The 11775-nt window shown below is 49.5% G+C and overlaps 1 protein-coding gene across 1 annotated transcript in view; it reads right to left on the bottom strand.

The window, feature by feature from the left end:
• Positions 1-8659: 8659 nt before the first annotated feature.
• RFT1 (RFT1 homolog) overlaps positions 8660-11775 on the bottom strand; it is a 41310-nt gene continuing 38194 nt past the window's right edge. The window contains exons 12-13 of the mRNA XM_037736657.1: positions 9411-9660; positions 8660-9089 (exon numbers count right to left, since the gene is read on the bottom strand). Coding sequence (XP_037592585.1) covers positions 8922-9089; positions 9411-9660 — 418 coding nt within the window. The 3' untranslated portion in view covers positions 8660-8921. The remainder of the gene's footprint in view (positions 9090-9410; positions 9661-11775) is intronic.

Raw genomic sequence — 11775 nt, 5'->3', positions numbered from 1 at the left:
AAATTAGCCAGGTAGGTACTCAGGAGGTTGAGGTGGGAGGACTGCTTGAGCTCAGGAGACTAGGGCTGCAGTGAGCTATGATCGTGCTACTGCACTCCAGCCTGGGCAACAGAGCAAGACCCTATCTTAAAAAAAAAAAAAGAACTAAATAAAAGACATGGGCACAGGTGGATTTCTCCAGTGATGGTGTAGACAGAAGAAGTGCTGAAGACAGGACACCCCTGGGGTCCTTCCACCCAGAGCCTGGCTCTTGGCCCTTTGCGTGCAGATGTGCGGCAGGCAGAGCTGAGGGCGGGCAAAGACAAGTTGCCACTGTGCTTGGGCATCCTGCCCACCAGCCCCGCCGGGCAGCCAGAGATCCACATGGTTTCCATCATGGTTACAAAAGAAACAAATGCAAGTAACTCTGTCCCTTCTGTGGCCCCCCACAGCCCGACATCTGCATACCTGCAAAGAACATTCTCTTGTCATTAGAGAGCCGCCACTTGGGGATCTCAGAAGCCATGCAGGGAAGACAGAAACCTTCAGTTCTAGTTCAGGAACATTAAACGCGCTATGCTAACCTGGTTTGTTCATAAAATTCTTCTGTTAATGTCCTAGGGGAAACAAAAAGGATAGCTATTTTAGCAGCATTCTCTGGTTTGGCTGGGCTGCTGTGTGGAGAAGAGCCCCATTTTCCTTCTGGCTGCAATGTCCTGATTCTCTGGGTCTCTGTGGTTCTCCCTGCATGGCCCTACCGGGCTTCAGTAAGGGAAGACAAATGTGCTCCAAGGCTGGCGACGCTGGACTTTTCTTCTGTACCTAGTGAAAGAACCGGCTCCTACGTCACCAGCTCCTCTCTGAATATCCTCCTAATTCCCCTGGGAACAGGGTGAACAACAAAAGGCTTCTGAAAGCGGTCCTCTGGCACCCCTGATGCCATTCCCCTGGTGTCACCTTTTGTGATTTTCAACTGAAAGGGCAAAGAAGTGAGGAGTAGGTGAGCTGGGAACAAAACTGGAGCTGCCCGCAGAGTCATGCTTTCATTGCAGGCTCCCCCTGCTCTCCCACCCCACATGGCCATGTGGACGCCACACACTATTAGTTCCACATAATTGGAAAGTGTGTCAGGATCTCCCAGACACGAATCAGAAACATGCTGCTCAGTTGTCACCTCCAATGTGACTAATGGAGCTGTGTCTTAATTAGTCACTGCTCACTGACCGCGATGACAGCACCTGAGCCTGTTCCAAGGTCCCAACCTGTGATGGGGCGCTGCAGAGGAGATTAAAGGTGAGAGGCCGCTGGAAAGGATAATTTTTCAGGTGTCTTTCCAACTGAGCACTGTGAACCCAGGTGGCCTCTGCCAAACCCCTTTGTCAACATTGTGACAAGAGAATCAATAGGGTCATAACATTGGGACACATTTACTGGAGGCAGAGAGGAGGAAATGTGACAGGGAAATGGTAGTCTAGAAGATTCCTTCACAAGTCAGCTGTTATGTCATGGGTCCTTTTGCGGCTTCCCTGGGAAGGGGCAATGAAGGATGAACTGAGCCACTCTGTCTGGCCTTCACCAGGCAAATGCTGCTCAGGCCAGGGGGCCCACCTGCCCCCAGGGCAGCCCAGCTACTGGCTAATGTATGACCTGTGATCTACAGTAGCTGTCTTATAAAGATGACCTGAGACAGTTCCATTTCTCCTGCAGGGGGTTTGCACTCAGAGGCAAAGAGGAGGGAGGAGGGTGGGGGCTGAAAGTAAAGGGTGAGAGACTGCCCCTTCAAGTGGAAGCACCTAGGCCTCTACCCTGTGGGCGGCACCCATGTCTGGGCCCTCCTCCTCTCACTGCCCACCAGCCTGAGGGCTGGTCTGCTCTCTCAGCCCCAGGAAAAATGAGAATCACCCCAGTGTGAAGCGAGGAGGAGCAGAGAGGGCCGGTCCGGAGCTTGGCCCCTGCCAGCCTCACAGTGAGGTAGCCTCCAGGCACCACCTCACTGCTTCCAGCATCCCCTTCCCTCCCTCCTAAGCGCCCAGGGCCCATTGATCATTGGGCCTCACAGATGCAGCATCCAGGCTCTTTAACTCTCAGGCCCCTCAGAAATGACTGAGATGAAAACGAAATTTACTAGCTCCAAAATATAACATTTCAAAATTGCTTTTTCAAATGCTTTCCAGTTGCTACAGAACATACACCATATCAGTTAGGAAGCCACCACTCTTGTGTCATCCTTACATATGCTTGTGTTTCAAAGTGGGACATGATGTACTGCAAAAGGTTCCACATGCTGGGGCTGGGGTCTCCTAACTTGAGTGTGTGGAGCCTGCAGAGGTGGGGACAGAGTTCTGGGCACACTTGCTTTGCTGAGGATCTATGACATGCAAGGAAAGAGCTAATTCTCCACATCTCACCTCCAGCACTTTCCTTTTAAGCCGCAATGCCCAAGAAGGATGGACAAGTCAACTGGTGAAGAATTAACTGCATTTTGGAACAGGGGCTAACAGCAACTCCTGCTAATTCACCTGAAGGATAATTAAGAAGTATTTATAAGTCTTCCTTCATTAGGCCCCTAAAGGAGGCTGAACTACATTAAGAGCCCATTTTCCCAATTGTGCTCTGATAAACTTAGACAGTTCTGGTTAAAAATGAGTAACACTAAATAATGGGACTGATTATGCCAAGGTAATTGGGGACTGACTGATAATGCAAATCAATGAGTCTTCCCTCTCCTCAAATTCTTCAAGCTTTTCTGCTACCTTAAAACTTAGTTAGCAAATGAAATATTTACAACATTAAGGGCTGATTCACTCAGGTAGGCAAATAACAGTAAAGTAAATAATTTTCCATCTGCATCTGATTGGCTCAGAAGTCTCATTTCCAAATACACAAGTCTCACTTACTTACTGGACACTTGTGGAATATTCAGTAAATAATTTGAGAGTAGTGATCTTGTTCAGTTGCTTTTTCTTTTTTTTCTTTTTTGAGACGGATTTTCCCTCGTTACCCAGGCTGGAGTGCAATGGCGTGATCTCGGCTCACCGCAACCTCCGCCTCCTGGGTTCAGGCAATTCTCCTGCCTCAGCCTCCTGAGTAGCTGGGACTACAGGCATGTGCCACCATGCCCAGCTAATTTTTGTATTTTTAGTGGAGACGGGGTTTCACCATGTTGACCAGGATGGTCTTGATCTCTTGACCTCGTGATCCACCCGCCTCGGCCTCCCAAAGTGCTGGGATTATATTCTTTTCTTATTTATTTATTTATTTTTTGAGACAGAGTATCGCTCTGTTGCCCAGGCTGGAGTGCAATGGCATGATCTCATCTCACTGCAACCTTCGTCTCCTGGGTTCAAGTGACTCTCCTGCCTCATCCTCCTTAGTAGCTGGAATTACAGGCACCTTGCTCCATGCCCGGCTAATTTTTGTATTTATAGTAGAGATGGGTTTCACTATGTTGGCCAGACCGGTCTCAAACTCCTGACCTCAGGTGATTTACCCGTCTCGGCCCTCCAAAGTGCTGGGATTACAGGTGTGAGCCACCACACCCAGTCTTCAGTTGCTTTTTCTAGTTCTCTGTGTTTCATCGTCTTTGGGAAATTTCCAGGGGACCACTGACACTTGGGCCTTAGCTCATTTTCTTTCCAAAGGACCAGTCCTTTCTGACAGGCTCCACAGGCCTCTCGGCTTCCAGTGTGCCTTCCAGAACTCTTCCTTAGGGCCACTGAGAACCCTGTGCAAGCAGCTTCATAAGTCCATGGGTCAGCTCCCAAAGATGCTCAGGATTGAGCTGCTGGTGGGAGCTCTCACTAGCAAGGCCCCTGCATGCCCATCTCACTTGCCATTGGTGCCTGGCCCCCAAAAAGAGCAGGGGTGTGTAAATATGTGAAGAAGGCCAGGCAAGGTGGCTCACACCTGTAATTCCAGCACTTTGGGAGGTGGAAGTGGGCAGATCACTTGAGGTCAGGAATTCCAGACCATCCTGGCCAACATGGTGAAACCCTGTTGCTACTAAAAATACAAAAATTAGCCAGGCATGGTGGTACATGCCTGTAGTTCTAGCTACTAGGAGGCTAAGGCACAAGAATTGCTTGAAACCAGGAGGCGGAGGTTGCAGTGAGCCAAGAACGTGCCACTGCACTCCAGTCTGGATGACAGAGCGAGTCTCTGTCTCAAATAAATAAACAAGCAAATAGTCCCCACCCCCTTTTCAACCATGGCTCTTCCAGGACTAGGCCAGGGATCATGCTGCCCCTGACTTCCCACTGGGAACTGAACTCCATCTATCCCAGAGGCCACACAGCAGCAGTCACAGCTCCTACCTTCTGGGCCTGCCCAGCCTCTCACCTGAGCCCCTCCTCATCCAGGTTCTAGATGCTCCCAGCTCCTACCTGTCTCTTCCTCAACATCAAAAGCTGCTCAGGAAATAATTTCTTTTTTTAGAGACAGGGTCTTTCTCTGTCGCCCAGGTTGGAGAGCAGTGGTGTGAAAATGCTCACTGCAGCCTCGAAATCCTGGGCTCAAGCAATCCTTTGCACCTCAGCCTCCTGTGTGGGAATTGCAGGTGTGTGCCACCATGCCCAGCTAATTTTTAAATTTTTTGTAGAGATGGGGGTCTCCCTGTGTTGCCTAGGTTGATCTCAAAATCCTGGGCTCAAGCGATCCTCCCACTTCAGCCTCCCAAAGTGTCAAGATTGTAAGCATGAGCCACTGCGCCTGGCCTGGGATATAATTCTCTTTTTTTTTTCTTTTTTCCTCCCACCAGAGAACAAAAAGGAAATAAATCTTGATGGGATTATTTTACATCTTAGTGTGAATGAGTTACTGAGTCCTCTCTGGAATTGGAATTTCCAGTATCTTCTCTAATTCTGGAATAACAGTCTTTGAACCAGGTGAAAGGAAATTCTATCATCTGACTGAGGACGGTATTAAGAGTGAAGGGGCTGTCCTAGGCCCCCGAAATCACACACTTGCCCTACTCTGCACTGAAACTAGTCCTGACTTCTCAAGGAATGGCTGTTTAACAAAAAACAAAAACAAAAGCCAACAAAACAGGCCGGGTGCAGTGGCTCACGCCTGTAATCCCAGCACTCTGGGAGGCTGAGGTGGGCGGATCACAAGGTCAGGAGATAGAGACCATTCTGACCAATATGGTGAAACCCCGTCTCTACTAAAAATACAAAAAATTAGCTGGGTGTGGTGGCGTGTACCTACAGTCCCAGCTTCTCAGGAGGCTGAGGTAGGGGAATTGCTTGAACCTGGGAGGCAGAGGTTGCAGTGAGCCGAGATCGCACCACTGCCCTCCAGCCTGGTGACAGAGCAAGACTTCATCTCAAAAAAATATATAAATTAAAAAAACAAAACAAAACAAAATGAACAAAACAAAGACCAGGCCAGACAGAGAAGATAGGAGAGAAAAGTCCCACAAACAATGAGAAACACAGCTTAAGGCAGGACAGGGAGAGGAGCACCAGGCCTTTTAGTTCCAGACACAGGAGGCTCAGTGGCATAGGCCAGGACACTGCCCCTTTTCCAAAGTCAAGAATCCCAGTCCCAGCTACAGCGTCAATGGAGGGAGAATTCCAGCTGAGGAATACCAGAAGTTCATATCCTCAAGTGACTTACCCACCCTCCTTATGAAACGGAAGAATTTTTGTCCCTTTTGGGGGGAGAAGGGATATGTAAAGAAGAAAGGTCTTTACAAAAATATGAAGAAAACATTGTATTTCTTTTCAAACCAGGGGACTGATATGAAACTAGCAACAGGAATGCATGATTAAAGAAAAAAAAAATGGTCTGGAATCCTAGCACTTTGGGGGGCTGAGGCAGGAGGATCACTTGAGCTCAGGAGTTCAAGGTAACATAGTGAGAGTCAGTCTCTACAAAAAAATTAGAAAGTAGCTGGGCGAGGTAGCACACACCTGTGGTCCCAGCTATTCAGGAGGCTGAGGTGGGAGGATTGCTTGAGCCCAGGAGTTTGAGGCTACAGTGAGCTATATGACACCCACTGCACTCCAGCCTGGGTGAGAGGAGAGACTGAGACCTTGTCTCTGGAAAAATAAATAAATAAAAAATAAATAAAGACAGGAGGAAGGAGGGGCCCTGCTTGAATCAGGTTGGGAAGTGGCTGGCAACAGGGCAGAGTAGCGCCTCCAGGAGTCGCAGTCAGGTCAGCATTAAACAGCACGGCAGTAGCTTCTCACTGAGAGGCCCCAAGCCAAATCTGAAGTGATCAACATTCACACGTGGCCAGAGGAGCACAGCAAGTCAGCGATATTCCTTCCCTTTCATAAAGGTTGTGCCTCACAGACTTGTTTCCATGGATAAGTAGCCTCACTATATTTTAAGTAGTATTTAAAGAAAAAAGTGTGATTTCTGCTCCCCAAATCCACTTGGGTAAAGTGAGGCAGGCTGGCCCACAGGTATGCAAACTCCCTGAGGCAACAGTTGTGGCTCTAGAGGGTCTAACAGGGGAAATGCCAGAGGCCTGGCCAGCTGAGCTTCAGGAGGCGCCAGACGCAGAGAATGGCAGAGGCCCAGCCGTCAAAGTGCAGACAGCCCAGGTGGCAGGTGCCAGTCCTGGGAGAACACGCAGCCATGAGCATGACTCTCCCTACACACAGGGAAGCAGGACACAGGAAGCAGCCCTGGGCTGCCTTCCCAGCTGGTTGTCTTTCAAGAGGAGCTGGCCCTGACAGCAGCACTAGGTGAACAGCAGAGGAGAGATGAAACAGTGAGCACTGCCTTCAGACACAGAGCCTCTCTCAACTTGAGAGAGCATAATCCTGGGGGTCCTGCTCCCAGAGGCTACAGAAGTCACAAGGCTGCTTGTGCAACAGCAGCTGTGTTCCTGGAACAGAGAACAGGCACTGTGGGCATGAGCACAGCTGGTCCTGGGCCTGTCACTAAGGAAGACAATGGGGCACACCAACCTTGGTGGCATCACAGCCACGTGGGCTTGGTGGAAAAGCCAATCTCAGAGCCCTCCTCCCAGAAGACACAGACCTTGAAGGCCTGGAGTGGGTCCTGGAAAGCCACGTTCTCACTTGCAACCCATTCCTCAGTCTGTGCCTTCCTCCTTTAGGACCAGCCAGGGAAGGCAGCTATGGTTCCAGCTTCTAAGTCAGATAAAAGGCATGACAGCCATACTGTAGGTTCATTCTCTCCCCACTGGCAACATTCTCTTGTCACATCTATCAAAATTCTGTGGCAGGTAGAATAAGGATCATGCTTGAGTCTGGGGTCAAGTGGGCACAGGGTAGGTGCAGGGTCCTGGGAGGGTGATCAGCAGCTGCAGAGTAAGGAATAGTTCATGAGGACTGAAGGCCCCTTTCTGTGCACTCCAGGGACAGAAAAAGAACATGGGAGGGAGGGAGGAAGAGAGGACTGCCTTCTATGTGTGCTCCACCTGACCCCATGGGACCATCCATTTTTCTGAGCTGGCCTGATCTTGCCCTATGAAGGCATGACTGAGGCCACGCTTTTGGAGGTCCTCCAATTGCTCAGGACACCTTGCATTTAGCTGCTTTTCTCCCAATTAGTGCAAAGCGTTCTCTCTCTGAGTAGATAAAATCCTGCCAGGGTGACTGGGCTGGGGTCTTGGTGTACTGACAGGTCTTGATCCTTGGCCCCTGGGTACTGGCTCTGGGCAAGCAGATTTAAACATATGCATATTAATGCATGATAGGAGTTGCCCTTACTGGCCCTCTCTCTAGGTGTAGACACAGGAAGTTCGGGGCACTGAATGAGGGGATTATTAACATCCTAGTTATAGTTTGTGCATGAAGTTCTGAAGGATGATCATATCTAAAAGGAATTAATACAGTAATGAAAAAGAAATACATTAAACCCCAGAACACTGCTCATGATCTCACCGGCAGGGTGCAGGCTGCAGAACGCCTGGGCTCACAGTGTGGCCTGGAACACCAGACCCCCGAGCCACCACCCTCGCTCTGGGGCTGGAATTCATTTGTCTTGATCAGTGCTGGAAATAATGGGTCAGCGGGAGGGGCCTGACTCAGTAATACTTGTCATATAGAATTCATCCTGACTGTCTTATTCTGAAGATAAAAAAAGTACATCTGTTACACCTTATCTGCCACCAGTGCAATTCCCATGTGAGAAGTTACAGAAAGCTGTAAAGCAGCATTCCCTTCAGAGACAAAGTGGCTCAACTGGATCACAGTTTTCTTCAAAGTCTGCCTCTTGCAGGTGGCCAGGTCAGGAGTCCCCAGCTAGCTTTCACCCACCCTTCAATCAACAAATCCTGAGAGCCCACTCTGGGTCAAGTATGTGCTGACCTGGGGCAGCGGGGAACAGTGTGATCACAACAGGCCAGATTCCCCCTAACTCTGGGAAATGTGATCTGAAAACCTTCCTGGTTTCATTTCTTGAATTTCTCACTGAGTAGCATTTTTCCTTCTCTAAAAACCCAGACCACAGTGTTGACACAGAGAAAGCCACAACTCCAGGGCCACACCGTTTTCATCTGGTGCATAACGTCATCTCTGTCTCTCTTTTACAGAAGAAGTTCCATATTCCTGTGAAGGGTAAAATGGCTGCATCTCTTTTTCTGGGCCAGATGATTATTAACAATTAACAAAGAAGACTTAGTTTGTTGGAGCATGCAACTCCAAAGGCCAATCACACTCAAAAGGAACGAGTACATTAGTGAAAGAGAAAATGCTGATCACTATAAAATGATGAAAAAAACTATATTATTTTTAAAGGGCTTTTTGGCCTTCACTTAAAAATGAAACTCCTCCTCCACATTTCAGATTCTGAATGAACACAAGTGTCTCACGTAGTGGCTCCCTCTGGTGCCTCACCTCCGGGGCTGCTGTCACTCCACCGCAGAGCCCTCAGTGGGGCTCTTACACAGGATATGTGTTCCGCCCCCGGAACTGCCCATAGCTGGTCCAGGTGCCTCTGGTGTCCAGGCTCCCCTGGAGTCAGGTTGTTTTGTCAGTGCGTCTGGGGACACCTAACTGAGTCCTGAGGAAATGGACCAGCTTGGTCTCCGTGAGGAATGCTGTCCCAAGCGTTGCTCCCAGACAGAAGGCCCCCAGGGCAATGTGTGCCAGTCTGGCTGGCCAGCCCTGCTCACAGCAGAGGAACACCTGGGTGAAGAAACCACTGTTGGTGCCCATTCCTCAGTTTGTGCCTCCCTCCTCTGGGACCAGCCAGGGAAGGCAGCTATGGTTCCAGCTTCTAAGTCAGATAAAAAGCATGACAGCCATACTGCAGGTCCATTCTCTCCCCACTGGCAACATTCTCTTGTCACATCTATCAAAAGATGCTACCCTAGAGGCCTGGGGAGGGGACAGGGGAGCCAAACACCTGTCCAGCTGGGTTCAGGCAGGGCGGGAAGGGGAGGCCTAGTGGGAGGGATGGCGGGACAGCTGCAGAAGCACGCGACATGGTGGCTCAGGGAGTCTCACCTCCGAAACAGCAGTGACCCCACCGCTGAGGGCAAATGCCCCAAGCAGGACTGGTGACAGGCGCAGGCCAGCCAGGGGCCTGTGGGGGCTCCTTTGGTAGTAGCGGTGGATGAAGAAAAGGCTCTGTGTGATCCGGATGCCCATGTTAAAGCAGTTGGCCAAGATGAAGCCCACGCTGCCACACCAACGGGTCAGGAGATAGGATAACACCAGGAATGAGGAGGACAGGGCCAGCATCACAAAATTGTACCTGGGAGAAGGAGACAGGCAAAGCAGGGCAGTGGAGACCTCACGCCGGACAAGGCCGCTACCAAAACGGCAGCCACAAACATCAGCTCACAGAAAGAACCTGAGTTCCCAGAATCCAGGGTTTCATAACATTGAATGCTACGTGGAGACCATAGAAATGTCCCTGTCCCCTTACCCTGAACAGAGGGGTAAGAAACAACTCAAGAGTTGTATGTGTTTTGAAGATAATAATTGGTTAGTTAAGTGACACTTTGGGATCAAAACACATGAGAACTCTGTTCAGCCCAGGTTCTCAATGCGATATACAAGAATGTGTCTGGATAATAATTATGTATTGGAAGCTAACTGTGTGACAGGCCCTGTGAGGAGTGCTGGGGACACACTGGTGAATGAACACACATGGCCCTGGGGAAATGCAGCACTCAGCAACCTTGGGCAGTAGACTCCATTCAAAGCAAATAACTGGCCTCCAAAACGAAATAGGAACTGAAGCCAAAGCCTGGATCACCTCTGCTGTTTTCCAGACTCTGACAAAGCCTCACTCCCACTCTATGTATCTCTAGAGCTCTGCGGACCCTGGTGCTGAATGGATTATGTTACTCCTTGCATTTCTCTGATTTCAAAGTGGAACATCACTTAGTTATCTTCAGTTATCCACAAAGAAAACAGATTCTCAGCAAACACAAAATAGCTACCATAGTCCTCCAAAATGCTTGTACAGCCAAGAACAGAATCCTCCAGCCTCCGGTTTCTGCCTCGCACCAAGCAGGAACTCTAAGTATATAGCCATTGAGGGAACAAAACTTTTGATGTCCTCAAGCCGTGTTTGCTGGGTTAGGAAACCTTAGAGGCCACCACCCAGGTTCTGTACATGAAGAGTGGAAGAAAGACATTGTGCACCTGTAATCCCAGTGCTTTGGGAGGCTGAGGTGGTGGGAGGATTGCCTGAGGCCCAGGAGTTTGAGATCAGCCTGGACAACATGGCTAGTGGACCCTTGTCTCTACAAAAACCATTAAAAATTACCCAGGGATGGTGGCACACACCTGCAGCTACTCGGGAGGCTGAAGTGGAAGGATCATTTGAGACTAAGAGTTTCAGATCAGCCTGGGTAACATTATGAGACCCTGTCTCTATAAAAAATTTAAAAATTAGCCGTGATGCATACCTGTCATCCCAGCTACTTGGGAGGCTGAGAGAAGAGGATGGCTTGAGCCCAGGAGTTCAAGGCTACAGTGAGCTATGATCGTGTCACTATACCCTAGCCTGGGCAACAGAGCAACACCCTGTCTCAAAAAACAGTAATGACTTAAAACTGCATATGGCAGCCGGGTGCAGTGGCTCATGCCTGTAACCCCAGCACTTTGGGAGGCCAAGGCAGGCGGATCACGAGGTCAGGAGATTGAGACCAGCCTGGCTAACATGGTGAAACCCTGTCTCTACTAAAAATACAAAAAATTAGCTGGGGATGGTGGCATGCGCCTGTAGTCCCAGGTACTCAGGAGGCTGAGGCAGGAGAATCACTTGAATCTGGGAGGCGGCAGTTGCAGTGAGTTGAGATCGCACCACTACACGCCAGTCTGAGCAAGACTCCATCTCAAAAAAAAAAAAAAAAAAAAAAAAAAGCAAAAGCATATGGCTGGTCTCACTGCCAGAGTTCCTGATTCTGCAGGTGTGGGAAGAGGTCCCAGAACTTGGCCAGTACCCTAGAACTACGCTTGTAATCCCAGGGCACTGGAGGCTGAGGCAGGAGAATTGCTTGAGGCCAAGAGTTTGAGAGCAGCCCGTACAACACAGTGAGATCATGTTTCTGCCAAAAAGAAAAAGGAAGGCAAGGCACTGCATCCCCCAAATGCCCAGGTATAAAGTACACACACACACACACACACACACACACACACACAGTGAGATCATGTTTCTGCCAAAAAGAAAAAGGAAGGCAAGGCACTGCATCCCCCAAATGCCCAGGTATAAGGTACACACACACACACACACACACACACACACACACACACACACACAGAGAGTAATCCAACAGGAGAGAGCTCCAGAGCGGCGGTTTATTTGTTTCTCAGTCCAGAGAGAGTCTCTTTTAATGAAGTACAAGAGCCTGTACCT

This window comes from Cebus imitator, unplaced genomic scaffold, assembly GCF_001604975.1.
Source record: "Cebus imitator isolate Cc_AM_T3 unplaced genomic scaffold, Cebus_imitator-1.0 Scaffold0, whole genome shotgun sequence".
Lineage (NCBI taxonomy): Eukaryota > Metazoa > Chordata > Mammalia > Primates > Cebidae > Cebus > Cebus imitator.
Note: the sequence above shows the minus strand (reverse complement) of the source record. Positions and strands in the feature narration are given on the sequence as shown.